The following is a 27,412-nucleotide window of genomic DNA, read 5'->3' as shown; positions in this document are numbered from 1 at the left end:
TCACAATTAGACCATAGAAACTGCAGCTTTAAATTAGTTACAGAAAAGCATAGATCTAAAGCTACAGCAAAAACTTGTACTAAAGCATACCATAATATATATTCACTATGTAGATATACTCATGAAAGTCCAAGAAAATTGGAATTTTCATTTTATGTTTTTTTGTGATTTACTATGATTTTTCAAAAATAAGCCGAAATAAATAAAAAGAAAAAGACAAAACCGCCTTTGAAAACCACCTATAACCGGATCAGGGAGGTAAAATGAACGGTTTTAAAAGTTTAGAGAGGTGGTTTATCTGGTTTTGGAGTTTAGGTAGAAAAATTGGACTTTTGAGGATTGTTCAGGGATGTATAATGGGTACTGTCTTCCTTCTTCGTTTTGGAGGTGCAGTCATTCAAAATAAGAGACCCCCAATATTCAGTGCAGACGAACGCCAAGCCCATGGCCGTGTCCGCCCCCACCACAACGCCAAGCCCACGGCCCTGTTCGCCCCTACCACAACGCCAAGCCCAACGGAGAGCGCGTCTCGTTCAGTGAAGCTCGGAGGCGCGGAACGCCAAGGGAAGAGGCGGGAAGCCGCAAAAACCAGCACCGCGCCGCCCCGGGGCCAGGCGGCCAGCCGCCAGCGCGACTGCGAGCGAGCAATGGAGGTCGGCGGCGATCTGGAGTCCCTCCTAGAGGCAGTCAAATCCTCTGAGGTGCGCCGTCGTATCCCTCGCGCCTCGTCTAGGCGTCGATTTCGCGGTCCCGTTCCGTGCACGTTCGTTATTCCCCTCTCCCTACCCTAGGGTTTGATTTGGTTCAGGGCCGCCATGTATTCGCGTGCTGTGCTCTGGCTGGGTACGTGCTCGTGAGATCGGGGGTTAGTTGGATGCTAATCAGTAGACGTTAGCAATGGGGTTTGTGTGAGTGAGGTTTACTGTTTCCCGAGCTGATTGGTAAGCTTCCCCCGATTTGTATTGGAGGTCTTGTGTCCGATCGTTGTGGGGCTAAAATCAGCGATTATATTGATGTTCATATCCCATTTGCTTTCGGAGGTTTCCCGCTCATTGCATTTCTATTCGATTCTATTTCTGAAAACCGCGATTGTATGTTTAATATCATGCTCCTGCCATGAAGTCAATGTAGCGTGCTAACTTTACACTGATTTGTAACAGGTGCTGGAAGATAGAATTGGCCTTATCAAACCGACTTGAGAGTGTCCTTTGTGTATTCTGCAGATGATCTGAGCCAATACTTGACAGTCTTATTGTATCCGTGTCCCTCCTTCATTTATTGTTTAGTATTCATCCCTTATACCATAAAAAAGGGTGTACCCAGTGCAGAGAGTGCAGAGAGCTCCCGCTCTGTGCGGGTCTGGGGGAAGGGTGTCAGTGGCAAGCCTTACCCTCGCCTGTGCAATACGAGGAGACCGCGACTCGAACCCGCGACCTTCCGGTCCACAGGCGGGTAAGACTCTACCGCTTTGCACCAGGCCCGCCCTTCCATCCCTTTACCATCCTCGCCAAAAAAATATATCCATCCCTGTATTTTTAGGAATATACACTAGATGGTAAGTCTCACCAGCTGGAGCTGCTGCTAACTAATCGATTTGGACCTATCTGATGCTTTGAATATTTGCTGTTATTCTGCTTCGGTTGTATCACCTTAACGGCATTTTAGGTATCTTGGGATGATTCTGGATGTTCAGGTCTATCGCACTGCATGCTACACAAGTCAATTTTGGCAGGTTGCTCTGAAATGCTCATGTACAGATACAGCTGCTTGTCTGGGGCACTTTCTTGCTCTTGGTGCAAAGGTAATGCTCGCATTTCGAATAGAATTTGTTAGGGACCTTGTCAACTTCTTTTGAACGTTGTTTGCCAACTGTAGTGGGCGATCTTGCTCAACCAATGAAAGCAAATTAATTGCTGGTGTATCTATAATAGGCGAGCTCATGGTTTGGAAAGCATCTCCTATCATCCGTCGAATCTATTGATGATTCTGAAGAGGTCCAACAGGAAGAACACTCCAGAATACTCCCAGAGGTCATTGGAAATTATGAACCTTTTTGTCTACCTGAAATAGTTTGTGTTAATTATGGATGGACTATCACAAATAAAAAATGATGTATCCTCTGCTGCCCTTTTTCTCTACCTGATTGTGACCTTATAGCCTAGAGTAGACCACAGATCCACACATGTTTTATGACATAAAGTAAAATCTTATATTATACTGATATCCTGTATTGTTTGTGATTCTTTATCCCTGACTCCCTGAGAGTCACAGAGAAAATCACTATATGGACAGCAGATGGTAGAACCTTGCAGCAAATGTCATGTTCTGTACTGTGGTTGTGCAGTACGAATTACATAATTTACTGACAGAAAAAATGAGTTATGACATGGATTTAGTTAAAACAGAATACGTGGACAGGATATTTTTATGGTAAAATTAGTGTTTATAAGCAAAAAAAAAATTGGAAGTTAATAGTATATTAGAGCAATAATTTGGCAAATTTCTCCTCTTATACTTCTTGTTACAACATATGGAATTCTGTTACATCCTTTATCCATTTCTGGTAGAGTGGTAGTGATTATCTGAAGAGAGATCTAATAGAAATGCAGTTTCTTGGTTCTAGATAATTTCAATGGCCCTAAATATCTCAATCAAGATCCTCCCTTCTGCGGCAAAATTTGTTACTGTAGATATGGTGCATAATGTTGGTGATTTTATCTCAGAGTTGCTAAGTCTTATGGAAAGCTCAATAGTTGACAACGACAAGGTAAACTTTTATCTTGTACAGTGTTAGAATTAGCTTGTTCATCTGGCAAAGCCAGTGGCAATATATCGTGTATAAGTCAAAGATAAATTTACTGAGAAATAATTCATTTTAATTCCTTTTGCTAATCAGTTCCTTAGCTGCATATATGTGTATAATTTCAGTCAGACTTTGCTTAACCTTATTTTATTAGGTAATTATGTGTTACCTTTTCATAGCTATTATCACATTCCTGAAAGTAGTTTAAATGTTAAATCAAACGGAAAGTTATAGAAATTGACACGCTGCTTATTAAATTAAATTTGTTACCTCTCATATTATGCTCATATTCAGATTACTTGCATATCTTTTAGCAATTTCAAATGGGATGCTATAAGAAATATTGGAAATTCATCATTAAAACGAGCATCCTAGGCTTGTGTCTTCATATATTTTATCAGCATACTCTGATCATATCAATATGAGGTAGTGGTGTTCTTTTCAAACTCGTGCAATATTAGTCCTGCAAAAATGATGTCATTGTATAATCTCTCTGATGGATATATGATCACAGAAAATTCATGGAGCTGCTCCGGACATCGCTAAGGCTGCACCTGTTTTTCTAGATGAAATAACTAAGCTGTGTCGGGCATACTCTGAGGCCGCAAAAGTAGACAACTGCATAATGAGTATAACCGATGAAGATGCTACTGTGAAACACAACCACCAGGGTCTTGCTAGTGATGTCACCAGGATTACATCATCCACTATTCAGACTATGTGTAGATTGGGAACTTATGCAGCATCCAGTGGTGGAAGCCAGGTGACTTTGCTGAATGCATCATGGAAGGGTGTAGTCTCCTTACTGCAAAGCGGTAAAGGGATGATTGAAGGAAAAGTAAATGTCAGAGAAATCATTGTAACCCTTCTATCTCTGTCCGTAGAATCTCTAAGAGTTGCTGCTGAAACATGGTGCACGCCGTTACTAGAAACCCTTGGTGCCACTGAAGCCAGAAGGGCATTCCTACCAATCAAGTTTTTCTTAATAAATGCTGTAAGGATTTGTTCAACATATCCATCTGAAGCAATAACTATATACAGAAACATAATCAATTGTGCACTGGTGATCACATCCTCAAGCATTTTATTTAGCAAGAAGCCACAGTTGAAAGCAGCAAATGAGGCACTTGTTGAATTGCTGGAGCCTACTTTATTTGTTTTACTAGATACACTTATGAAGTCATCTGACTTAACACCAGAATCCAAATGCCAGCTTGCACATTATTTTTTTGAAAATGAAGAGGCTAAGAGTCCAGATCACATGGGACAGGCTAATCAGAGAGAGATAAATTTGGCCTCATTGGATTGCATTTTCTCTACGAATTCAGATGTTGATCATAGAAATAGAGCACTTTTACCTGCTGAGTTGCTTGTGTTTTTGCATTTTCTCAATGCTTCCCCATGGTTGACAGAAGTGGTTGTCATTGCATTATCTAAAAAGCTGCAGACTCTTCTTAATATCTTGACATCAGAAGACATCTACTCCTATGTCCTTGGCTTCCAAATCCCTATCTTCAATGGCGCAGACCATTCTCCAGCAGTTGTTTGGCAACCTGTGTATACTTCTATCATACAAGCATTGAAGACTTTTATGATTTCTACTGTTGCTTCAAGTGCTGCTTGGAATGAGTTGGAGGCTTTCTTACTTGAAAACATTTTCCATCACCATTTCCTTTGCTTGGAAATTATTACAGAGCTATGGTGTTTCTTCATGCGTTATGCTGAAACTGAGACTTCAGTTAATTTAATTAATCAAGTCTTCCTTCTATTAAAGACTGTTGCATCATCAGAGGATGTTTTTGCACCTCTCAGTGCTTTGCGGAAAGTTGCACGTTCATTGTGCATCATCTTGAGCTTTGCATCTTCTGCAACTGTCGATCAAATATATACTAGTGTGCTGAATGGTAAGTCTTCAATCTTACACTTGGCATTACTGCTGGAAGGATTTCCTTTGGATTCATTGTCTGATGGTACAAAGGAACTTGCTGTGAAGAAAATGTTTACCTCTTTTGCTGGCTATCTGGAGAGCTACTCCAAGAATCATCGAGTAATCAATGTGCCAACTTCTAGCTTGGGTGTGATAGGACTTCCTGTACATGCTTTAGCCTCTACATTGCAGCATTGGTAAGTCTATTCTCTAACTACCAGTATTATTCACTCTGATGATGATGGCTGTCTAATACACTCGGTACTTTTTTTTGGCAGCGTAAGAAAGGATGATAGTATTGTAGATGAGAAGAGCATCACTGCTATGTTTAAGTTCACCATCTCTCTCATAAAGATGTATAGAACTGCACCAGATAGCAGTAAGGATAACCTTGCCAAGCACATTAGTTCTATGTTGGTTATTATCTCAAACACGAGGCATCTTTGCACATTCAGTGAGATGGAGCAGTTGACTCTGCAGTTGCGCACTCTGTTCTTGTCCACTTCTGATAAATCAAATGCAGTGCTGTCTCAGTGCAAACCGTCGATGGCTTCCTTTATGTCAACTCTCGGTCACTTGAACGTTACCGAAGATGATGCTAACGAACTTTATTCTGCAATATGTGATCTGTATCATCTCCTGCTGAAGGAACGGCACTGGGCACTCATTCACCTTGCAATGGATTCATTTGGGTACTTCGCCGCCCGCACATCCTTTACACAGCTCTGGAGATCTGTTCCTGGAGATGCCGCCCTTTCGTACAATGCAAGCACAGGGACGAGCATAGATGAAAACGGATTCATGCTGGAGTTGAGAGCTTATCTTCAGAAAGAGGTCGCCTTGCACACCGATAAATGGTCTGAAGAGCAAATTCGGCTCCTGGTTTCAGAGGGTAGAGCGCTGAAGAAGCTGGTTGAAGCTTATTGTGAAATTCCAGTCGTCTCTGAGCCTGAGAAGGCGCCGATCGTGAAGGATGCCAGCACGAAGAAGAGGAAGATGCCAGATGGGATCTGTGAAGGGATGGCGATGCTGCAGAACGGTCTCAAGGTCATGCGAGGCGCCTTTGATGAAGCGGACTTTGCTGAGCTGAGGGATAGGTTTGCTGCACACTTGTCTCGCCTTGAGGATGCAGTTTCCCAATTTGCTAGTTTATCCGACGAAATCTGATATGGTGTACGGTAAGCGTGCAGGCTTCAGATGGCATTCGTAGCCGCGCTGTAAAAGTGAACCCCCAGTTGTAAATGCGATTGAAAAACAACAGCTTGTTTACTGCTCCTTTATTTAACTGCTCAGGAAACGGGGGTCAGTTTTCCTTTGGCCTCCCGCATGATTTTGATTACACAAATGCAGCAAGCATCAGAGCATCTAGGCCAAAGTGCAAAAGAGCGTTTATTCTAGTACAGTTCACGATCATAACACAGCTGCTTTCTCACATGGTAAACTCCAGAGTCATCAGATTGTGAGCAACAGTACAGGTTCTCAGGTCATCTCCGCGCCGGCCTGAGGACTTGTGGCGAGAGGCTCGTCGCAACGTCGGCCTGAGGACTTGTGGCCGCCCGAGCGGTGGCCTTGTGGCTTGTTGGCTTGTGGGGGCAAAAATGCAAGAAAATGGATGTGAGAATCCAAACGTTCACTGGTTTTCGCGATATATAACGCTGGTGTCGCGGGACCACTGCTGGTGCGCTCCCTCGCGAGCCTGACGTGCTATGCACTTGTTCGCTCGGGGAGCCCGACGTGCTAGGCGCTCGTTCGCTCCCTGTATGGGCAGCGTCCGACCACTAACGCCCGGATCGGACGTCCGTGCGCTAGCAAGTCCGCGATATATAACGCTCCTTATAGGGCGTCCGTCCGGACGGACGGACCCCGCACTTGCCCACGCCGCCCCCGTTCGTGCCCCTGCCGTCTGCCCGCGCCACGCACGGCGAGCCCGACGCACTAGGCGCTCGTTAGCTCGCTCCTGGACTCGCGCCTCCCATCGTGGCCGTGCTCCATTCGCCTGCCCCTACCGAGGTCTATGTCGCTGATGAGCTCTACACTGGCGACCTTCGCGACACTCCGCGGCTTTGAGCTTCAAGCCGGCGTCGAGCTCCGCATTGACGAGCTTGTCCAAGCAGCAAGCAGATGCTACGATGAAAGCGCATGTTGTAATAGTATGTTTCAAGTGTTTCATATGTTTTCGAGGAATGTTGCAAGTGTTGTATATCGATGTTGCAAAAATGGATCGAGATGTTGCACATATTATAATGGCTATACACGTATGTTTCAAGTGTATGTTCCAAATATTTTCATCTGTTCCAGACGAATATTGCGAGTGTTTTGTCTAGATGTTGCAAAAGTAGATCTAGATGTTGCATATACATGCATATTGCAAGCATATGTTTTGCAAGTGTTTCATGTTGATGTTGCATATGTTTGCAATGGGTTTTAAATGTTTTTGCATGCATTTTTGTAAGTGTTTCAGATGCTTGTTTCAAGTGTTTTATCTGTCTTCTTTTGTATGTTGTAACTATTACATTTGGATGTTTTAAAGGTAGATCGGATGTTGCACATAGGATACGCATGGGAAGCGACCGGCGGAGCGAATGACGTCTAGGACGGCACGAGACCACTACTCTCCCTCGCAAGCCTGACGCGTTAGACGCTCGTTCACTATGCAGGCAGCGTCCGAACGCTAGGGTCCGGATCAAACCACCGGATGCTAGCAAGTCCGTGTATATATAGGCCCTATTCGCTTCGCTGAAAAAACAAGCTGAAACACTGTTTCGGCTGATTTATTGTGAGAGAAAAACACTGTCCCAGCTAAAAAAATAAACTGAAAAGTACGGATTATAGGCATCCGCCGGCCGGGTGCGTAGCTACCCACGGTAGCAGCACAATATTTCCGATATATCTTTTGTATAAACCACACAACATCTTATACTGCTTTAATTAATTTAACAATTGGTGGTACACCCTGCAGACGAGGGGAATACAATTTTTGCAGTTACAGCATCGTGATCCACCCGACACAAACACTACATGCATGCACGCACCGACGAGGCGACGACCTCAACACGTCCGAAACAACCAGCACAGGTTCGACTGCAGTGCAGCCATGACAGTCGACAGCCGACAAGCGCTGGCCTACTTTAGATGAGTTACTACTTAAGCGAGGTGGACGGTGATCCTCAGCAGCGTCTCTGCGCCGTCGGTGACGTGCTGACCGGAGGCGATGAGCGGGCGCACCTCGGCGAAACCGCAGGCGCCCTTGAACTTGCCGGTGCCACCGGTGATGGACAGCCGGCACAGCGGCGTGCCCACCCTGTACACCCCAAAGAAGTTGATCGTGTCGCCGTACTCGCCGCCCTCCATCATGGCCGTGAACGCCATCATCTGCGACGACCCGTCGGCGGAGCTCGCCACGTACACTCCCTGCGCGCGCCCGAGCGGCTGCGCGCCGAGGTCGGGCCCGCCCGTCAGCACGTCGTCGATGACCGTGATGGTGCCGAACCCGAGGCTGAGGCCGTCGGGACCCAGCTGCACCTGCGCCGGCGCCGCCGCCGCGCCTCCGGCGCCGTTCCCTGGCTGCAGGAACCCGGCCCCGGACAGGCCGGTATCCAGCGGGATGCCGGTGTTGCCGTTGTACGTGGGCACCTGCCCGTTGGCGTTGGGGATCGCCACGCCGTTCCTGGGCGCGCGGAAGCCTATTGGGCGCGCGAACGGGACCTGGCCGTTGTAGATATTGCCCAGCAAGCCGGTGATGGGACGCGCCGTCGGGCTCGACCCGCCCAGGATGTCGTGCATGTAAAGCTCCAGAGGCGCGTCCGGCCCGCCCGCGCCTACTGCGCCGCCGCCACTGCCTCCTGGCTGCGGGTTTGTCGCGGCCACCGCGGCGCCGGTCGTTGCCGAGGCAGGTATCTGCGCATGGATGGCGGAGGCGTGGAGCGTGACGATGAGAAGAACGGCTAGAAATGGGAAGAAGCTCGACATCTTGGGTTTTGGTTGGTTGGGTGTGCTCGTTTCTGGAGCTCGATCAGCTGCGTATATTTTCTTTGTGTTTCTGGTTCTGGGTGGTTAAACGATTGGCGAGACAAGGGTTTTATATGGTACATTGAAGAATGTTTGCATGCAAGTATGCATCTCAAGGAATGAATGAGTGCAGTAGTTGTGTCATGTGTGTTCTGACCAAGGACGTCTAGAGGAAGAGTGAAGCAGTTGAGCCGTGAGGAACTGAAGTGGGTCTACCTGAACCAACGAGCCTGAAATATGAAATATTAGCTGGTCTCATCTCAAAGACTCAAAGAAAGAAACACTTGAACACAAAAGCTGCGAAACACATGCGGATCCCAGTGTCTTGATTTAACGCTGAATGCTGAAGCTTGACTTGACCCAGAACTCACTTGTCGGTGACCGTTCCCGGGACGCTTTGCCCGGACGACTGGAAAGTCTGAAGCTGTTTAATAGGGACTCCCCCCCTCTCTCAACAAACAATTTCTGCTTGGTAGGAATTCTTTCATTTCTCTCTAGAAACAAAGTTTTGCTTGGTAGAAATTCTCATGTTTCTATAGAGAAACAATTTGGAGAATCCATACCAATCGCTCACCTTAAAAGGCCGTTGTGACTGATGGCTGCCAATCCAGATGAGGATGCATAGTTACAGATATATAGTTTCGCGCAAGGGAAATCTTGACATGACCTGACCTACATCAGTCAAATGCACGCAACAAGACAGTGAGCCAGCCATATCTGTTGTGTTTGTAAAAGATATCGGCATTATTCTGCTAAATTTTTGGCAGTAAAGAGGCAGCATGTGCTTGATCAACTGATTTAGTAAAGCATGTTGCAACGAGATACTGAGCAAGATAGGTGAGTGGTTAATAAAGACATGCACGTCTAAGTGAGCTCTCAGATAACACAATTTGTTAAGCTAATCTGATGTCATACATTAAATATATTTGAGAGCAGATTGAGAAATACACATATCACAAATTGACAATAACAGTTAACTAGCATGCATGATTCTTTTGGCTCAACTCTCCAACTTTGTAAATTTTTGGTTCAGTGAGGTAAAATCTCAAAATTGATAGTTAAACTCGCGAACTCAGGTCAACTTTTCTTGAGATCAACTTAACTTTTCTTGAGAACAAAGAGCCTAATTTTGATATACAGCAAGCAAGCACATTCTTTTATTCAAGTCCAGGATTCGCCGTTGATGATAAAAACTACATAATTTACATGTACCTTACAACATAACATATAACCCCACATACAAGAGTACATTCTGCACATCTGCTTGGTTAGGTGGCTCTTTGTGGCAATGTCTCAAATGCAGAAACGGTGCTTATAAACTTCATCCGGTGAAGCGGTGCCCCACTTGGCTTGATCGCACATGCAACCTTGTCCTCAAGGGGACATCGTGCCCTCAACATCGAGAAAACATGGTTATTGAGCCTCCTAGCCTTCCTCATCGCTTCAAGGATGCCCTCGTAGCCCTTTCCAAAGACATCATACATGGAGCAATGAATTTCCAAATAAAAAAATGAAGCATCTAATAAAGTTACTATTTCAGACCAGGCATAAAAACCTGGAAGATAAAGTAGTAATGTGATAAGACGACTTACCTACTCCCTCCAGTCTAGTTTACAAGTCCAAATTTGACATGGCATGGTCTCTCGAGCTACACTTTAACCATTTATTTATTCAATATATATTGTTTGTGATTATAAACTTATGGCTATTGGATAGTACATTTGATTACAAATCAAGTTAGTATTAAAGTAGTTAAAAATTGTTGGTCAAAATTAGTCAAAGATTGTAAAGTTTGAATCTTATATACGTGTGCTACTTATAAACCGGACCGTGAGGTGTAAACTACATAGCTTCAGGTGGAACAAGAGTGAAGTACATAACACATTCCAAAATACTCCCTCCATTCAAAATTACCGTTCACTTTAGGTTTGTCCTAAGTTAAACTTCTCTTGTCGAAAAAAAAGTTAAACTTCTCTTACTTTGACCAAGTTTTAGAAAATATATTAACTTAGTTATAGATGTTAAAACAAGTGCACTCAAAACATATTTAAAAAACTCGACCTGCCGAGGAAAGACCGCCCTCACAGCATTGAACTAAAAAGAAGCTTCACATATTGACATAGGTTGAGAAACAACCCGAAGGCCGGCTGCCCAGGATGACGGGATGAGCCACTGAGCGTCCAGGACACACAAATGCATGTGGTCATGTCTGGCCATGCAGATGGTTACACGTATAACTCATCAGAAGAACAGCCAACAATGGGTGTTTTCAACCCCCAGTTTAAATCCGCTCCCATGGGAGTGAAACCTAGGACTTGAGGTACATTGGGCCTAGGACTACTAGGACACGCACCCTTTCACCTATCTAAACATATTTCATGTGATCATTTAATGAAACTAATTTGATGTTGTAGATGTTGGTGTATTTTTCTATAAACTTGGTCAAAGTAAGAGAAGTTTTGACTTAGGACAAACCCAGAGTGAACTATAATTTGGAATGCAGGGAGTGACTACCATGCATAAAAAAGCATGTTCCACACACATTCAAAATTTTCAGGTGAAACACAACAGCATTAGGAAGATATGAAAAAAAGACAAATATAAAATTAATTTGTCTTTTCAATACCTTACAAAAAGAGATGAACCCACTTACATGTTCTCCCTACATCAGTTTTTTTTTTTAGAAACTTTTAGGACTACACCTAGTTTTGCCAAAGGATGTCCCTGATTCTATATCATGATCTCATGAAAGAACAAAAACGTAATAAATGAAATTTAATAGCTACAGAAAAGTAGCAGGTCTAAACCATCAGTAATAGCAAAACAGAAGCTCTCAAAATAAGTACAATGAAAAATTATCTTACTTGCAAGAAATTTGAACTTTTAGTCCTCTCTGAAGATTGATAGTGTGAAACTGTTGCACTTTCTACTTCTGCCACGTTGAGAAATTGATAGGAGAAATCAAAAAGCTCGAAGTGCTGCTGCTGTCCCAGTAAGTACATGATGGTACAGCCAGCCCATGCTACAGAATCACCCAGCATTTCCTGTTTCTTTGAAGGATTGTTAATGCTATCTTCTAAGTAACTCTGGAGGGGTGAGAAAGAGAGATCTGTTAATTCGAGGACAAGGAAGAAGTACTAAAAGTCTAACATTCACTAGCTGGAAAATATAAAGCACAAATAGCGCTCAAGCTACATCATATGCTGGAAAAAAAAAACCCGGAAGAAGACGTGTGTAAATAAAAAATATTCAGTTTCCTAAAAATCTCTTGTCCAAACACCCACCAGCAGCCAGATCCCTAACTGTTTGGTGTTCAGTTAGAAAGTATTGGCCAATCCTTGATGTGAGAGAAAACAACTCAAATAGCATGTTTTCATCATGTCAAATTGTCAATCAATCAATTTATATTCAAATGAATAACAATGAATGTGAAATTCTAACAATAGGTTTTTAATGGGACACACAGTAAGTAGCTGAAAAGACATAATAGATAAAATCTTACGGAGTTTACTTACATACTGAAGACCGCTAAAAATGCGATAGAAGTCCTTTGAAGTAGTAATGTCGATAAAACCTGTTTTTGGAGTTGCGCTCCATTTGCTATAGTGTCTATCCAGGGCAGCACTTGTGAATGCAAGAGCATACTCCAGCACACTACCAGAGTTGAGGTTTGATTTGTACAGCAAACCTGTCAAAACATTAGTGTTATGCAAACTGATAATAGTGTAAATAAAAAAGTAGAAAAGGAATCACAAGTCCTCTTGGATGGACCAGGATGGTGGCGGTGGGGTTCGAATCCAGTTGGTTTGGATTTTAGTTTTATCACAAGGTTAGGCTGGGATCTATCTATTTCCAGGTGCCAAAGGGCGTCTAGTTCAATCGGTTAGGTGACCCAGCGGCACTCCTCAGGTCCTGTGTTCGACTCCCCATGGGAGCGGATTTCAAGCTGAGGTTAAAAAGTCCCCTCGCCCGTCCCCATGTGCCAAAGCGCAGTGGAAGGCTCTGGCCCGGTTCTCACAGGGTTACAGCACCTCCTGCGTCAGGATTGGGGCGAAGGTTCGAGGGTTTTTGTTGGGAGTATGCCCTAGAGATAATCATAGTTATATTGCCTTGTATCCATGATATATTATTACTTGTATGGTTATTCTAATGTTATCCCTGGTCAGAGTTCGTGTGAAGACACACATGAATAATGGATCAGCACATTATTAGTTGATGACTATGTTTCACAAGTCATAGACATGGAGATGTCAAACTAATAATGTGGGCACATGTATGACATAGGGCTGGACTAACCGAACGTGAGATGTTATTATCTCTATTCACATCATGTACGTTATGTCCTTAGACTTGAGATTGTTGTATGTATTCAAGATGTGAAACGACCTACTCAGGGACTATCAAACGCCACTCCGTAACAGGGTAGTTATAAAGGTGGTTTTTTGGGTTTGTCGGGAAACATGCTATGAGACATAGACAATCAAGAAGGAATTTGCCCCTCTCTATATGAGAGGGATATCACTGGATCACTCTAATGATTAGATCAAGAAATGCATGGCCGTGCTTGGGTTAAGTGTTAACCTATGAGTTGGACCAAATATCGTAAGGCAAGGAAATAACAAGTATGTGGTTTTGTGGTGGTTCGTCTGATATGATCTTTACGTACGTATGGGAGTTGATATGCCTTGCTAGAGGCCACTATCAACTAATGACCGAGTAGGAGTACTCGGGCCATGTCTATGTGTGCGTGAACCCATAGGGTCGCACGCTTAAGGGGCTAGAAGCCTAATTCGGATTGGATCCGAGTTAGACAAGGCTTAGGGTTACTAATGGGCCTCCAACTCGGGAGCTCATTAGGGACGTCTATAAGTGGGGTGGGCAACGGGGCTAGGTATCCACGCCTTTTTGGCAGCCGCCGCCGCCCATCCTACGCCCGCGCCTGCTGCTCCTCGCGGACCTAGCAGTCCGGAGGCGCGACGCTTCCTCCCTGTACGTGTGGATACCTCGGAGGTGCTGCCTCTGGAGCACAAGGACGAACCGCACGAAGGGGACGAACGTACGGACGACCTTGCAACTGCACGGCACTGCTACGACGCGTTCGACTACATCGAGTCACTTCTGCTCCACCTGCGCGTCTAGTGGTGCTGCATCTGGAGCACAAGGACGAACCGCACGAAGGGGGCGGACGTACGGACGACCTTGCAACTGCACGGCACTGCTACGACGCGTTCGACTACATGAGTCGCTTTCGCTGCACCTGCGCGTCTAGTGGTAATCCCGTGATCTATAACTAGCAGTAGATCCTGATTTATGAGGTCGAATTTTTGTTTTCCGGCTAACGTAGTATCCTCATAACCCTACAATGGTATCAGAGAGGTTACTGCATTGTTATATGTTCGGATGAGTGCGTATGGAGATATGCGCGGTTGTAGATGAGTCTTTGATCATAGTTCGTGATTTTACTGTGTTGGTCTTGTAACGACCTACTCGTACCGGTCGGAATTCCGCCATCCGAGTTAAGTGATACATGTAAATCCAGTCATGGCAAGATGGAGATCAATCAGATTGATAGAATCGAACCTAGGTCAAGTGCCGAGCGCATGTGATGCGCAGCTGTGATAGATTGGATCTACTGCCGAGCGCCGGGGTGCAAGAAAAAGTGCTGAGCCATAACTTTTGCATACGACCTCGGATTGAGACGAACTCTAAACGAAAATTGTAGAGAAAAATTTTACATCCGATTCTCACCTCCTTCGGCGGTTTCGCTGAAATTAGATTTGCGAAAAACGACCGGGAAGATGGTGTTTTCGGCGTTTTAAGATTAGACGTCGGAATCAGTTAACTCTGTTTTGCATGAATTTATGACTGGTATAGCCCTTATGTGTATGTGATGCATGTATGTAATTAATTCATGGCTTGCATGTCGTGAGTATGACAATATGGCTGGAGCCACAAAGATATTGTCAATTTGATGTAATGGCCTGCGTGCCAAACTGTGATGATCATATCCGCGACTATGTAATTTTCTTTACTGCCTTGCGTTAGTGATAGCTAGTCTTGGTGGACTTATCACTGAAGGATGGCATACATGGATCATGGAGATGGAGATCATCATGAGGAACAGTTCGATGGAGATGGAGATCCCCAAAGGAACAATGGGCTATACCGTGTCATATCTGTGTTAATGTCGTTCTTACTATGTTCTACTTTCACGTGCGATAATGTTTTTGTCTACATGCGATGGTGAAGTAGAACGATCCCTTGGCAATGTTTAAGTTAAAATGCTTCCCCAAACCTTGCACTGTCATGTGTCTTGTACAATCGGTGGTGGGTCTATGAAATTAGGGTGCCACTGGTTTTCCTTAACTAGACAGGTTCGTATCGGATACTTACAGCAGAAGGGTTGGTTACTTGGACAAGGTCATCCTAACGGTTAGGGACCTTGGAGCATGAGTAGTTGGGCACCAAAGCATAGAGATGCTACCCAACAACAAGAGTCATAAGTGATATGATTAGCAAAGAGTTGCTTACCAATCTACCATGTCTTCTAGCGGTGATGCTAAAGCTCACTAGTAGACTTGTTAGTTGTGGGTCTTGAATCACTAAGTTTCAAGAGAGGGATATTGATTTTAGTCGAAGTAGATTCTATTAAAGGTTTAATATTGTTTACTCTGTCTTGGATACATTGTCTTAGTATTTTGCATTACTTTTGTTGTAGATAAATGGCGCCTAGCAATCAACCATTTACTTTGCGTTCAATTCTTGAGAAAGATAAGTTGAATGAAACAAACTATGCGGATTGGATCCGCAACCTGAGAATTGTTCTCAGGGCTGAGAAAAAGGAAGAAATTCTAGACACCCCATTACCAGAAGAGCATGCTGATAATGCACCTACTGCAGAGAAAAACGCTTATAAGAGAGCATGTGATGCTGATCTTGAAGTGAGTTGCCTTATGCTTGCTTGTATGGAACCAGATTTGCAGTTGCAGTTTGACAATAACCATGCAGCGCACAATATGATCGTGGCGCTCAATGATATGTTCCAGACTCAAGCCAGAACTGAAAGGTTCAATGTCTCAAAGGTTTTTGCTGAAACCAAGCTAGCAAAGGGCGCAACAATTGGGCCGCATGTGATCAAAATGGTTGGTTATACTCTGAGGTTGGAGAAGCTGGGCTTCCCAATTGGCCCTGAATTAGCTACTGATTTTATTCTCGCGTCTCTTCCGCCCAGCTATGGAAATTTCGTTGCGAACTACCATATGCATAGGGCGGAGAAGGGCTTGAATGAATTATGTGGCATGCTTAAAACAGCAGAGGCTGATATCAAGAAAGGTGATGGCAGTAGCCATGTGATGACGGTCCAAAACAAGCCTAAGTTTAAGGACAATTCTTGGAAGAAGAAAAAGGGCAAGGCTAAAGATGAGATCTCTAAGCCAAACCCACCTGCGCCCAAGGCTAGACCACCTGCTGATGCTGAGTGCTTTCATTGTCAAGGGAAAGGTCACTGGAAGAGGAACTGCAAGCTGTACCTGGAATTCATAAAGGATCGCGGCAGTAAAGGTATTCCCGCAGCTTGTACACTTGTTGTTTATGTTATGGACATTTTCCTTGCTAATTCTTATATTAATTCTTGGGTATTTGATACCGGATCGGTTGCTCATATTTGCAATACGATGCAGGGAATGATAAGAAGTAGAAGCGTGGAAAAGGGAGAAGTTGATTTCCGCGTGGGCAATAATACAAGAGTTGCTACGTTGAACGTTGGGACGATGCAACTCCACCTCCCGTCAGGATTTATTATGGAGTTGAATAATTGTTATTTTGTTCCTAGTTTAAGTCGAAACATTGTGTCACCTTCATGTTTGATGAAGGATGGTTATTCATTTGCGAGTAAAGACAATGGTTGTGTGATCTCTAAAATGGCATGTTTGTGGCTTCTGCATCCATTGTGAATGGGTTATTTATTTTAAATCTTGAAGATGCTCCTGTCTATAATATAAGTGCTAAAAGGCCTCGGCTTAATGAGTTAAGTCCTACCTATATGTGGCATTGTCGTTTAGGTCATATAAGTGAGAATCGAATGAAGAGACTCCATTCTGATGGGCTTTTAACTTCGTTTGATTTTGAATCATACGAGACATGTGAGGCTTGCCTGCTAGGCAAGATGACCAAGACGTCCTTCACAGGTTTTCCTGAGAGGGCGGTAGACTTGCTGGAACTCATACATACTGATGTGTGCGGACCAATGAGTACAACAGCAAGAGGCGGATTCCAATACTTCATAACCTTCACTGATGACTTTAGTAGATATAGCTATGTCTACTTAATGAGACATAAGTCTGAGACATTTGAAAAGTTCAAGGAGTTTCAGAGTGAAGTAGAGAATCAACGTGGCAAGAAAATTAAGGCTTTGCGATCTGATCGTGGAGGCGAATATTTGAGCCACGAGTTTAGCAATCATTTAAAGAGTTACGGAATTGTTCCACAGCTTACGCCACCTGGAACGCCTCAGAGAAATGGCGTGTCCGAGCGACGTAATCGGACTTTGTTGGACATGGTTCGGTCTATAATGAGCCAGTCAGACCTACCGTTATCATTTTGGAGATACGCTCTAGAAACAACCACTTTCACATTGAATAGGGTACCATCTAAGTCCGTAGTTAAGACACCACATGGGATGTGGACTGGTAAGAGTCCCAGTTTGTCTTTTCTGAAAATTTGGGGTTGTGAAGTTTATGTCAAACGACTTATGACAGATAAACTAACACCCAAATCAGACAAATGCTTTTTCGTGGGATATCCGAAGGAAACTTTAGGGTATTACTTCTACAACCGATCAGAGGGCAAAGTGTTTGTTGCTCGGAACGGTGTTTTCTTAGAGAAAGAGTTTCTCGAAAGAGAGAAAAGTGGACAGAAGGTGTATCTTGAAGAAGTTCAAGATGAGCCAGTTGGAAAGGACTCTACGAGTGATGCTAATGTAGCAGAACAAGTTGAGATACCCGTGGCAATAGAACCATCGCCACAACCACGAAGGTCAGCAAGAATCCGTGAGTTGCGTGGGGATTTGTTATTATTAGACGATGACGAACCTGCGACTTATGCGGAAGCAATGATGGACCCAGATTCTAAGAAATGGCAAAGTGCCATGAGATCCGAGATAGATTCCATGGGAAACAATCAAGTTTGGAACTTGGTTGACCCGCCTGATGGGGTTAGACCCATAGAGTGCAAATGGATCTATAAAAAGAAAAAGGATATGGATGGAAACGTTCACATCTATAAAGCTCGACTTGTTGCAAAGGGTTTTCGGCAAGTTTAAGAAATTGACTACGACGAGACTTTCTCGCCGGTAGCGATGCTTAAATCTATCCGGATCATTCTAGCAATAGCTGCTTATTTCGATTATGAGATATGGCAGATGGTGGTAAAACAACCTTTCTAAATAGAAATTTGGATGAGGACGTGTATATGATACAGCCCGAAGGTTTTGTTGATCCAAACAATGCTGGAAAAATTTGCAAGCTTCAGAAATCCATGTATGGGTTAAAGCAAACATCTCGGAGTTGGAACATTCATTTTGACGAAGTGGTCAAAGGGTTTGGCTTCCGTCAGAATGAAGAAGAACCTTGTGTTTACAAGGAAAGTGGGAGCGCTGTTGTATTTCTGATCTTGTATGTGGATGACATATTATTAATTGAGAATGACATTCCTACGTTGCAATCCGTAAAGACTTCACTGAATAATAATTTTTCTATGAAGGATTTAGGAGAAGCAGCATACATCTTGGGCATCAAGATCTATAGAGATAGATCGAAGAGGCTTATAGGATTAAGCCAAGATACGTATATTGACAAGGTGTTGAAACGATTCAACATGGAACAGTCCAAGAAAGGGTTCTTGCCTATGTTACATGGTATGCGCTTTAGCAATAAACAGTGTCCTTCGACAGCTGATGAGCGGAAGCGCATGAGTAAGGTTCCATACGCCTCGGCAGTTGGTTCCATCATGTACGCCATGATATGTACTCGCCCAGATGTCTCATATGCTCTAAGTGTTGCGAGCAGGTACCAAGCTGATCCAGGAGAGAGTCACTGGACACTTGTTAAAAACATTCTTAAATACTTGAGAAGGACTAAAGATGTGTTCCTAATCTATGGAGGTGAGGAGGAGCTCGTTGTAAATGGTTACACCGATGCTAGCTTCCAAACTGACACGGATGATTCACATTCTCAATTAGGTTTTGTGTTCACAATAAATTGTGGTGCTGTAAGTTGGAAAAGTTCCAAACAGAAGACGATGACCGATTCTACAGCAGAGGCCGAGTACATTGCAGCTTCTGGAGCTGCGAAGGAAGGTGTTTGGATGAGGAGGTTCCTCATTGAACTTGGTGTGTTTCCAAATGCGTCCAGCCCATTGAATCTATATTGTGACAACAATGGGGCAATTGCGCAGGCTAAGGAACCAAGGAATCACCAAAAGAACAAACATGTACTGCGAAGAGTTCGTTAGACGAGATGAGATCAAGATGTGCAAGATACACACAGATTTGAATGTTGCAGATCCTTTGACAAAGGCTCTTCCACAGCCTAAGCATGAGGCGCACATGAGAACTATGGGTATTAGATATCTTCGAGATTAACTCTAGTGCAAGTGGGAGATTGTTGGGAGTATGCCCTAGAGATAATCATAGAGATAATTATATTGCCTTGTATCCATGATATATTATGATATTAGACAAAGGCCATTAGGCTTTGCATATTCCTTGATGATGGATTACAGAAGGGATTACACTTATATAGGAGAGAGGGGGGATGGCCCAAGTGGCCAGCAGTGTGAAAGGGCCAGTATAGCTGGCGCCTGCACAGATAGCTAGGTGATTACAGTAAAGGAGCACATAATTCTAACACCCCCCCCCCCCCCGCAGTCGGAACGTCGGTGGAGCGAACGTTCAGATTGGAGCGAAAGTCCATGAACACAGAAGACGGAAGCCCTTTGGTGAAGACATCTGCGAACTGTGAGGTGGTGGGAACGTGAAGCACACGAACAGCACCAATAGCAACGCGTTCTCGGACGAAATGGAGGTCGATTTCCACGTGCTTGGTGCGTTGATGTTGAATGGGGTTGGAGGAGAGGTAGACGGCGCTAACGTTGTCGCAGTAGACGAGAGAGGCAGTCTGTAAAGGGTGGTGCAGTTCCTGTAGAAGTTGCTGCAGCCAGGATGCTTCGGCAACGCCGTTGGCAACAGCCCGATACTCAGCTTCGGCACTTGACCGAGAGACAGTGGGCTGCCGCTTGGAGGACCAGGAGATGAGACTGCCCCCGAGGAAGACCGCATAGCCGGAGGTGGAGCGTCGAGTGTCAGGGCAGCCGGCCCAATCCGCATCAGTATACACAACAAGTTGCGTTGGAGTAGACCGAGGAATAATCAGACCGAAGCTGAGGGTGCCCTGAAGGCACCGAAGGATCCGCTTGGCAGCCACAAGGTGAACTTCCCGGGGATCATGCATGTGAAGGCAGATTTGCTGGACCGCATACGCAATGTCGGGTCGAGTAAATGTCAGGTACTGGAGTGCACCTGCAAGGCTGCGGTAGGCAGTGGGATCAGCAACAGGAAGACCGGCATCTGCAGGAACTTTGGCACAGGTGTCGACAGGAGTGGAGCAAGGCTTGCAGTCGCTCATCCCATGTCGAGCAAGAATGTCCAGGATGTACTGACGCTGTGACAGAGTGAGGTGATCCTTGTGGCGCTGAACTGCCACACCGAGGAAATGATGAAGGGGGCCAAGGTCCTTCATGGCAAACTCGTTCTTGAGTGCTGCAATCAGGCAATGCAGGAGCTGCTCGGAGGAGGCAAGTGAGGACGATGTCGTCGACATAGAGAAGCAAGTAGACTGTCTCGGTGCCACGGCGAAGTATGAAGAGGGATGTATCGGACTTTGCTTCACTAAAACCCAAAGAAAGCAGGAAGGAGGCAAACCGGCTGTACCATGCCCGTGGAGCCTGTTTTAGTCCATAGAGGGATCTGTTGAGCTTGCATACATGACCAGGAAGTGCAGGATCATCAAAACCAGTGGGTTGTGAGCAGAAGACTGTTTCTGACAGGGTCCCGTGGAGGAAAGCATTTTTCACATCAAGTTGATGAATCGGCCAATCCCGGGAGTGAGCCAAGGTGAGGACAGTCCGGACGGTAGCAGGCTTGACGACTGGGCTGAATGTCTCGTCGTAATCAACGCCGAGGCGTTGGGTGAACCCGCGAAGCACCCAACGAGCCTTGTATCTGTCCAGGGAACCATCGGCATGAAACTTATGCTTGAAGATCCATTTGCCGGTGACCACATTTGCCTTGGCAGGACGGGGAACGAGATCCCAGGTGTTGTTGTCCTGTAGGGCAGCATACTCCTCTTCCATGGCCCGACGCCAGTGTGGGTCGGCGAGGGCGTCACGACAGGAGCATGGTAGAGGTGACAGGGCCTCAGTGTGCAGCGCGAGGCGCGGCTGTCGGTAACCGGACTTCCCGCGGGTCGCCATGCCATGAGTGTTGGCGACTGGCGGGATGGGGACAGCTCCTGTTGGAAGAGGGTGGTCACCCTTGACGAAGCGCGGCGGTGAAGGAATCATGTTGGAGCGTCGAGGAGGTGGTCCAACAGGGGACGCAGGTGGCGAGCTGGGGGCGGGTGGACGCCGGGTGTAGACATGAATGACCGGTGGTTTGGTGAAGGAGGATGCCGGAGGTAGTTGTACAGGGGGTGCCACCACGGGCGCCTGTACAGAAGAACCCGTGGGCACCGGAGCAGAGGGCGCCGACGAAATGGGCGCATGTACAGAGGGCGCTATGGGCGCCTGTACAGGTCGAGCTGGAGAGGAGCCCGGCGGCCGGGGCACGAAGCCCGGCGGAGACTGCCGGAGGGCTGGTGCGCCCATGGGCACTGGCTGGGAGAGCACACGGGCGGGCAGAGGGCCAGCAGCCCACGGTGTACCTGTAGGTGGAAGTAAAACTGACGATGAATCGTCGTTAGTTAGAAAATCAAGCTCGTGTGTGGGTGGCGAAGGTCGACGGAGGGAAAAAGGGAACGTTGTCTCGTCGAAGACAACGTGGCGTGAGATGATGACGCGACGTGTGGCGAGGTCAAGGCACCTATACCCCTTGTGGTCAGGAGAATAGCCAAGGAAGACGCACAAAGAAGAACGTGGAGCGAGCTTGTGAGGAGTGGTGGCGGTGAGGTTGGGGTAGCAGGTGCACCCGAAAACTCGAAGGTCATGGTAGGAGGGGAGAGTGCCATGGAGGGCAAAGAAGGGAGTGCTCATGTTCAGGGTCTTGGTTGGGAGGCGATTGATGAGGAGAGTGGCGGTGGCAAGGGCATCAGCCCAGTAAGAGGGGGGCATGGATGCTTGGAAGAGCAAGGTGCGGGGTGACGTTGTTGACGGTGCGAAGCATGCGCTCGGCTTTGCCATTTTGCTGCGAGGTGTAGGGGCATGACATGTGAAGGAGGACACCTTTGGCAGAAAAGAAAGTGCGTGACGCGGAGTTGTCAAACTCACGCCCGTTGTCACACTGCACGGTCTTGATGGTGCAACCAAACTGAGTGAGCACATAGGCGAAAAAATTGGAGAGAGCATTAAAGGTGTCAGACTTTAGTTTAAGAGGGAAAGTCCAAACAAAATGCGAGCAATCATCAAGAATGACTAGATAATATTTGAAACCGGATACACTGATGATTGGGGAAGTCCACAAATCACAATGTATCAAGTCGAAATTTTTAGTTGCACGAGACAAGGAATTGTTAAAAGGCAAGCGGACATGACGCCCAAGCTGGCAAGCATGGCAGAGAGTGTCATCGTCGGGCTTGCTGCAGATGATGGAGGACGACCTTGGCAAGAGTCTGAAGAGTAGCCTTCCCGGGATGACCGAGCCGATAATGCCAAGTAGTGGAGGAGGGAGTGGCCACGAGAGCGCAGGAACCGGATGGGGATGTCGGGAGCTGCAAGGTGTAAAGGGGGTCCCGAGCTGTCACAGCGAAGGAGGAGGTTCCTGGTACGAAGATCCTTCACAGAAACACCAAGAGGGTCAAACTCGACAGAAACAAGATTATCAGTGGTGAATTGCCGAATTGACAAGAGATTTCTAATAATGTCAGGGGCAATGAGAACATTGTTGAGGCGAAATGGGCCAGGGAGGGTTGAGTAGCCAGTGCCAACAACCGGAAGAGTGGCGCCATTTCCCACAATAATTGAAGAAGGAAAGGAGGAGGTTGGTGACATGGTGACCATACCAGGAGTGCCGGCTATGTGAGAGGAAGCACCCGAGTCGAAGACCCAATCCGAGGTGCTTGACGGTGGAGTGAGGGTGACGGTGCTGAAAGCGTTGGCGAGACCCTCAGTAGTCCAGGGCGATGGCGAGGTGGGCGCCTGCTGGGGCGCCTGGTAGTATGCCCCGGGGACCGGCGGAGGAGCGAAGTAACCCGGGGGCACCCCGGCCATGAGAGCTTGCTGTGGCGGTGGACCGCGAGAGCCGCCTGGGTTGGACCCGGGCCACATCTGGATGGACCCGGTCCATGGGTTGAAGAAGGATGGCCACTGTTGGCCATTTGGTGGGCCGGCTTGAGTGCCGGCTTGGGCGCCGCCGTGGCCGCGTCCACCGCGGCGACGTCGTCCGCGGTTATTGCCGTTGCTGGACTGCTGGCCCCCAGCAGCCTGAGGATGGCGTGAAGGAGAAGGGGTGTGGCCGAGCTGCTGTCCCCAGGCAGGCTGTGGAGGGCGCTGAGGAGCAGGGGACGGAGCAGGCGGCTTGCTGGACGGCGCGGTGACGAGGGCCGAGGGCGGAGCTGAAGGTGACGCCATGTTGAGTTCGGCCAGCCTCAGGTCAGCACGGACGTCGGCGAAGGATGGGAAGGGCTTCTGCCGCGTGACGAGCTGCGACATGAACTGGAAACGTTCGTTGAGGCCGCGTAGCACATTCAACACCAGGGTCCGATCCAGGATGGGTTCGCCAAGGTCGGCGAGCGCGTCCGCCATGTGCTTCATCTTGCGACAGTATTCATCCACAGATAGAGCACCCTGGCAGAGAGTGCGGAACTCGGCGTCGAGGAGCATGGCGCGTGATTCACGGTTGTTGAAGAATTGCTGCTCGAGGCCGAGCCACGCCGCCCGAGCAGTGATGCCGTCACGCTCGTGGACGACGTCGAGGAGGTTAGGGGCGATGGTGTTGAAGATCCATGAGACGACAACACAGTCCATGCGGGACCATGCCGCATCGTGGAGGTGGATGGCGTCGCTGAGGACGTGGTCCTTCAGGGCAAACCGGCCGAGGAATGAGCAGGATGAAACCGCGCCATTTGGAGTAGTTTGAGGCTTGCAGATCGAGAACAATAGGAATGAGGTTCTTGATGTTCCTGCACAGCGGCCGCCTGGCTATGAAGATGGGCGACAGCTGTAGTCTCCGTGGCAATGGAGTCGGCGTCGCCCTCCGAGTCGTCGTCGCGGGTGATGCTCGGGGTGGAGCCGCGCGCGGAGGGCCGCGGCCTGCTGTTCCAGCAGGTCAGCCTGCTCGCGCTCCAAGTCGATGGGCTTCGGCAGGGCAAGAAGCGCGGACCCGCTCCTGGGCGAGGCGGCGGCGGACTTGAGGAGGTCCGCCTCCTCCTTTAGTTGGGCGCTGCGCGCCTGGTTGGAGTCGCGCATGGAGGCGGGCCTCAACTTCCAGAGCCTTGGCGGGGCGAGCGCCTCGAGCCATCGTCGCGGAGCTTGGTTCGACCCGGCCGGCAGGGCAGCAGCTGAGGCACCGGAGCCGGAATCGCCGCCGGAGGAAAGAGCAGCCATGGGTAGGGGAACCGGCGGGGTACGCGCGGCGGCCGGAGGAGGGCGCGCGGCGGCCGTTGGGGCGGGCGCAGCAGCCAGAGCGCGGCAGCCGGAGAGGCGCGCGCGCGGGTCGGGGCTGGGCGGGGCAGCAGAGAGTAGCGGAAGCAGGGGATACGATTAGTCTGATACCATATTAGACAAAGGCCATTAGGCTTTGTATATTCCTTGATGATGGATTACAGAAGGGATTACACTTATATAGGAGAGAGGGGGGATGGCCCAAGTGGCCAGCAGTGTGAAAGGGCCAGTATAGCTGGCGCCTGCACAGATAGCTAGGTGATTACAGTAAAGGAGCACATAATTCTAACATATGAGTTCATTGAATTTCCATTAAAGACAATCTGTATCGATTAGCAATTATGTGAATTGTTTGTGAAACTCTTTTACTTTTATGGTTATTCTAATGTTGTCCCAGGTCAGAGTTCGTGTGAGGACACACATGAATAATGGATCAACACATTATTAGTTGATGACTATGTTTCACAAGTCATAGACATGGAGATGTCAAACTAATAATGTGGGCACATGTATGACATGGGGCTAAACTTACCCAACGTGAGATGTTGTTATTATCTCTATTTACATCATGTACGTTATGTCCTTAGATCTGAGATTGCTGTATGTATTCAAGATGTAAAACGACCTACTCAGGGACTATCAAACGCTACTCCGTAACAGGGTAGTTATAAAGGTGGTTTTTTGGGTTTGTCGGAAAACATGCTATAAGACATAGACAATCAAGAAGGAATTTGCCCCTCTCTATATGAGAGAGATATCACTGGATCACTCTAATGATTAGATCAAGAAATGCATGGCCGTGCTTGGGTTAAGTGTTAACTTATGAGTTGGACCAAATATCGTGAGGCAAGAGAATAACAAGTATGTGGTTTTATGGTGGTTCGTCTGATACGATCTTTGCATATGCATAGGAGTTGACATGCCTTGCTAGAGGCCACTATCAACTAATGGCCGAGTAGGAGTACTCGGGCCATGTCTATGTGTGCGTGAATCCATAGGGTCGCACGCTTAAGGGGCTGGAAGCCTAATTCGGATTGGATTCGAGTTAGACAAGACTTAGGGTTACTAATGGGCCTCCAACTCGGGAGCTCATTAGGGACGCCTATAAATAAGTGGGGTGGGCAACGGGGCTAGGTATCCACGCCTTTTTGGCAGCAGCCGCCGCCCATCCTACGCCCGTGCCTGCTGCTTCTCGCGGACCTAGCAGTCCGGAGGCGCGACGCTTACTCCCTGTACGTGTGGATACCTCGGAGGTGCTGCATCTGGAGCACAAGGACGAACCGCACGAAGGGGACGGACGTACGGACGACCTTGCAACTGCACGACACTGCTACGACGCGTTCGACTACATCGAGTCGCTTCCGCTGCACCTGCGCGTCTAGTGGTAATCCCGTGATCTATAACTAATAGCAGATCCTGGTTTATGAGGTCGAATTTTTGTTTTCCGGCTAGCGTAGCATCCTCATAACCCTACAGTTTTCTCGATCTGTGTGAGAAGATCTTCTTAGTAAGAAAACCCGGGGGCCGTCATAACCCCCCGCAGGTCGAGTTTTTTTTTTATTATCTATTTCCAGGTAAGGCCTAACTAAGCATAATTGGTTTCATCAAAGGTAACACCATTTCCCCCCACATTACAGGCAGTGATTCCGTGCCCAGTCTACAATCTGGAAGGCAAGAATCCACAAATAATTTCATTTTTTCCTTGAGAAAATTGATCTGCATGCAAATATCACAAATATCACTAGAGAACATGGCCCAGTAAGTTTTATATGGACTTACTGGCAGCTTCAGCTTGCTTTGACATGACAAGAAACGTAGATGGATTTGGGCATGCAGGGCTTGATGTCACAGCATTGGTGGCAGCATTTAAAAGTGTGGTAAATGGAGTATTATCAGAGTAGGCATGCTTCACTTGCCCATCATTTCCTGGAACCAGTCCTAGCCACGGAGCTGACTGCATGAACTGTGTAGTGTCGATTTGTCTCTGTTGGAGAAAAACCATACATGTCAATAAGGTAAATAAAGATCCTATACATCATAATAGATTATAATAGTACAATATGAGAAAGGCAGAAAAATGTGACAGTCAAGGGGGAAAAATCCATGACAGAAAGTATGAAGCTCAAGTATACACGAAGTATACAAACCAAGGTCAACAATACATATGTCATTGGCCTGGTCCAAATTACTACACCTAAGTTTGGCCTATGTCCAGATAACCCCCTAAACTAATGTAGTAACATTTCAGTGGGTCCAATTTACAGAAGATTTTTTTTTTTTTTTTGGTTTCTGCACGTCCAAGTTGATTTTGAATTTCAAATTTTGTGAGGTGATAGCTGCCACCATAAATTATGTTTAAAATGCATCATACATTTCTATCATTATTTTGACAGGTTAGGCCATCTAAATATAAATTAACACTAGAAATACAAAATTGTATGAAACATAATGATGAAAAATGCATAATGTATTTTTTTTAAAAGTTATGATGTCTGCTACCACTTCACAAAATTTGAAATTAAAACTCAAACTTGTACATGTTAATTTAGGGGAGTAAATCGAACCAATTGTTAATTTAGGTAAATTGGATCAACAAAAATAGTTGAGGGGAGCAAATCAACCAAATGTTAATTTAGGGGGTTATCCAAACTTGTTTTTTTTTTTGGGGGGGGGGGGGGGGGGGGGGCAGTAAGAGGTTGCAGTAATTTCGACTTTTTTCCTATGTTATTTACACAGAACATCATAAAAGTGCAGAATGGAGAAAGAGCATTAGCATGTGCAACAGTTCGAGCACTGAAAGGAAG

At 46.6% G+C, this 27,412-nt stretch overlaps 4 protein-coding genes across 5 annotated transcripts; 2 read left to right on the top strand and 2 right to left on the bottom strand.

Annotated features, from left to right (window-relative positions):
• Positions 1-406: 406 nt before the first annotated feature.
• Positions 407-6,059, top strand: LOC136540672 (uncharacterized). 2 transcript variants are annotated; one of them, XM_066532678.1, is made up of 7 exons: positions 407-701; positions 1,161-1,254; positions 1,666-1,801; positions 1,932-2,030; positions 2,624-2,767; positions 3,318-4,927; positions 5,009-6,059. In XM_066532678.1, exons 3-7 carry the CDS (start codon positions 1,676-1,678, stop codon positions 5,895-5,897), a joined length of 2,868 nt encoding a protein of 955 aa, XP_066388775.1. In that variant the 5' UTR covers positions 407-701; positions 1,161-1,254; positions 1,666-1,675; the 3' UTR covers positions 5,898-6,059. The 2 variants fall into 2 exon arrangements, with proteins under 2 accessions (XP_066388775.1, XP_066388776.1); XM_066532679.1 differs by lacking the exons at positions 407-701; positions 1,161-1,254 and having other exon boundaries at positions 1,780-1,801; positions 2,610-2,767.
• Positions 6,060-7,694: 1,635 nt separating this feature from the next.
• LOC136540670 (dirigent protein 16-like) lies at positions 7,695-8,862 on the bottom strand. Its single transcript, XM_066532677.1, has one exon. The coding sequence runs from the start codon at positions 8,697-8,699 to the stop codon at positions 7,875-7,877; it is 825 nt and encodes a 274-aa protein (XP_066388774.1). The 5' UTR covers positions 8,700-8,862; the 3' UTR covers positions 7,695-7,874.
• Positions 8,863-9,865: 1,003 nt separating this feature from the next.
• Positions 9,866-26,587, bottom strand: LOC136540669 (protein PIR-like). The gene is made up of 4 exons (XM_066532676.1): positions 26,388-26,587; positions 12,254-12,426; positions 11,603-11,824; positions 9,866-10,201 (listed from the first exon to the last, which is right to left on the bottom strand). Exons 1-4 carry the CDS (start codon positions 26,566-26,568, stop codon positions 10,007-10,009), a joined length of 771 nt encoding a protein of 256 aa, XP_066388773.1. The 5' UTR covers positions 26,569-26,587; the 3' UTR covers positions 9,866-10,006.
• On the top strand, positions 15,692-16,434 carry LOC136513658 (uncharacterized). Its single transcript, XM_066507624.1, has 2 exons — positions 15,692-16,298; positions 16,418-16,434. The coding sequence occupies exons 1-2, from the start codon at positions 15,692-15,694 to the stop codon at positions 16,432-16,434; spliced, it is 624 nt and encodes a 207-aa protein (XP_066363721.1).
• Positions 26,588-27,412: the final 825 nt, after the last annotated feature.

Source organism: Miscanthus floridulus, chromosome 2, assembly GCF_019320115.1.
Source record: "Miscanthus floridulus cultivar M001 chromosome 2, ASM1932011v1, whole genome shotgun sequence".
NCBI classification, from domain to species: Eukaryota; Viridiplantae; Streptophyta; class Magnoliopsida; order Poales; family Poaceae; genus Miscanthus; species Miscanthus floridulus.
The sequence above is the reverse complement of the archived record's forward strand: the minus strand, read 5'-3'. Positions and strand labels throughout refer to the sequence as shown.

Bases quoted from the DNA above. Each gene is read 5' to 3' on its own strand.
- LOC136540672 (XM_066532678.1), top strand. From the start codon at position 1,676: ATGATTCTGGATGTTCAGGTCTATCGCACTGCATGCTACACAAGTCAA. The intron at 2,768-3,317 runs GTAAACTTTTAT...ATATGATCACAG, and splicing joins CAATAGTTGACAACGACAAG to AAAATTCATGGAGCTGCTCC. The intron at 4,928-5,008 runs GTAAGTCTATTC...TTTTTTTGGCAG, and splicing joins GCCTCTACATTGCAGCATTG to CGTAAGAAAGGATGATAGTA.
- LOC136540670 (XM_066532677.1), bottom strand. From the start codon at position 8,699: ATGTCGAGCTTCTTCCCATTTCTAGCCGTTCTTCTCATCGTCACGCTC.
- LOC136513658 (XM_066507624.1), top strand. From the start codon at position 15,692: ATGCTTGCTTGTATGGAACCAGATTTGCAGTTGCAGTTTGACAATAAC.
- LOC136540669 (XM_066532676.1), bottom strand. From the start codon at position 26,568: ATGCAGTCAGCTCCGTGGCTAGGACTGGTTCCAGGAAATGATGGGCAA. The intron at 11,825-12,253 runs GTAAGTAAACTC...TCACCCCTCCAG, and splicing joins TTTTTAGCGGTCTTCAGTAT to AGTTACTTAGAAGATAGCAT. The intron at 10,202-11,602 runs GTAAGATAATTT...GTCTTTGGAAAG, and splicing joins AAAGTTCAAATTTCTTGCAA to GGCTACGAGGGCATCCTTGA.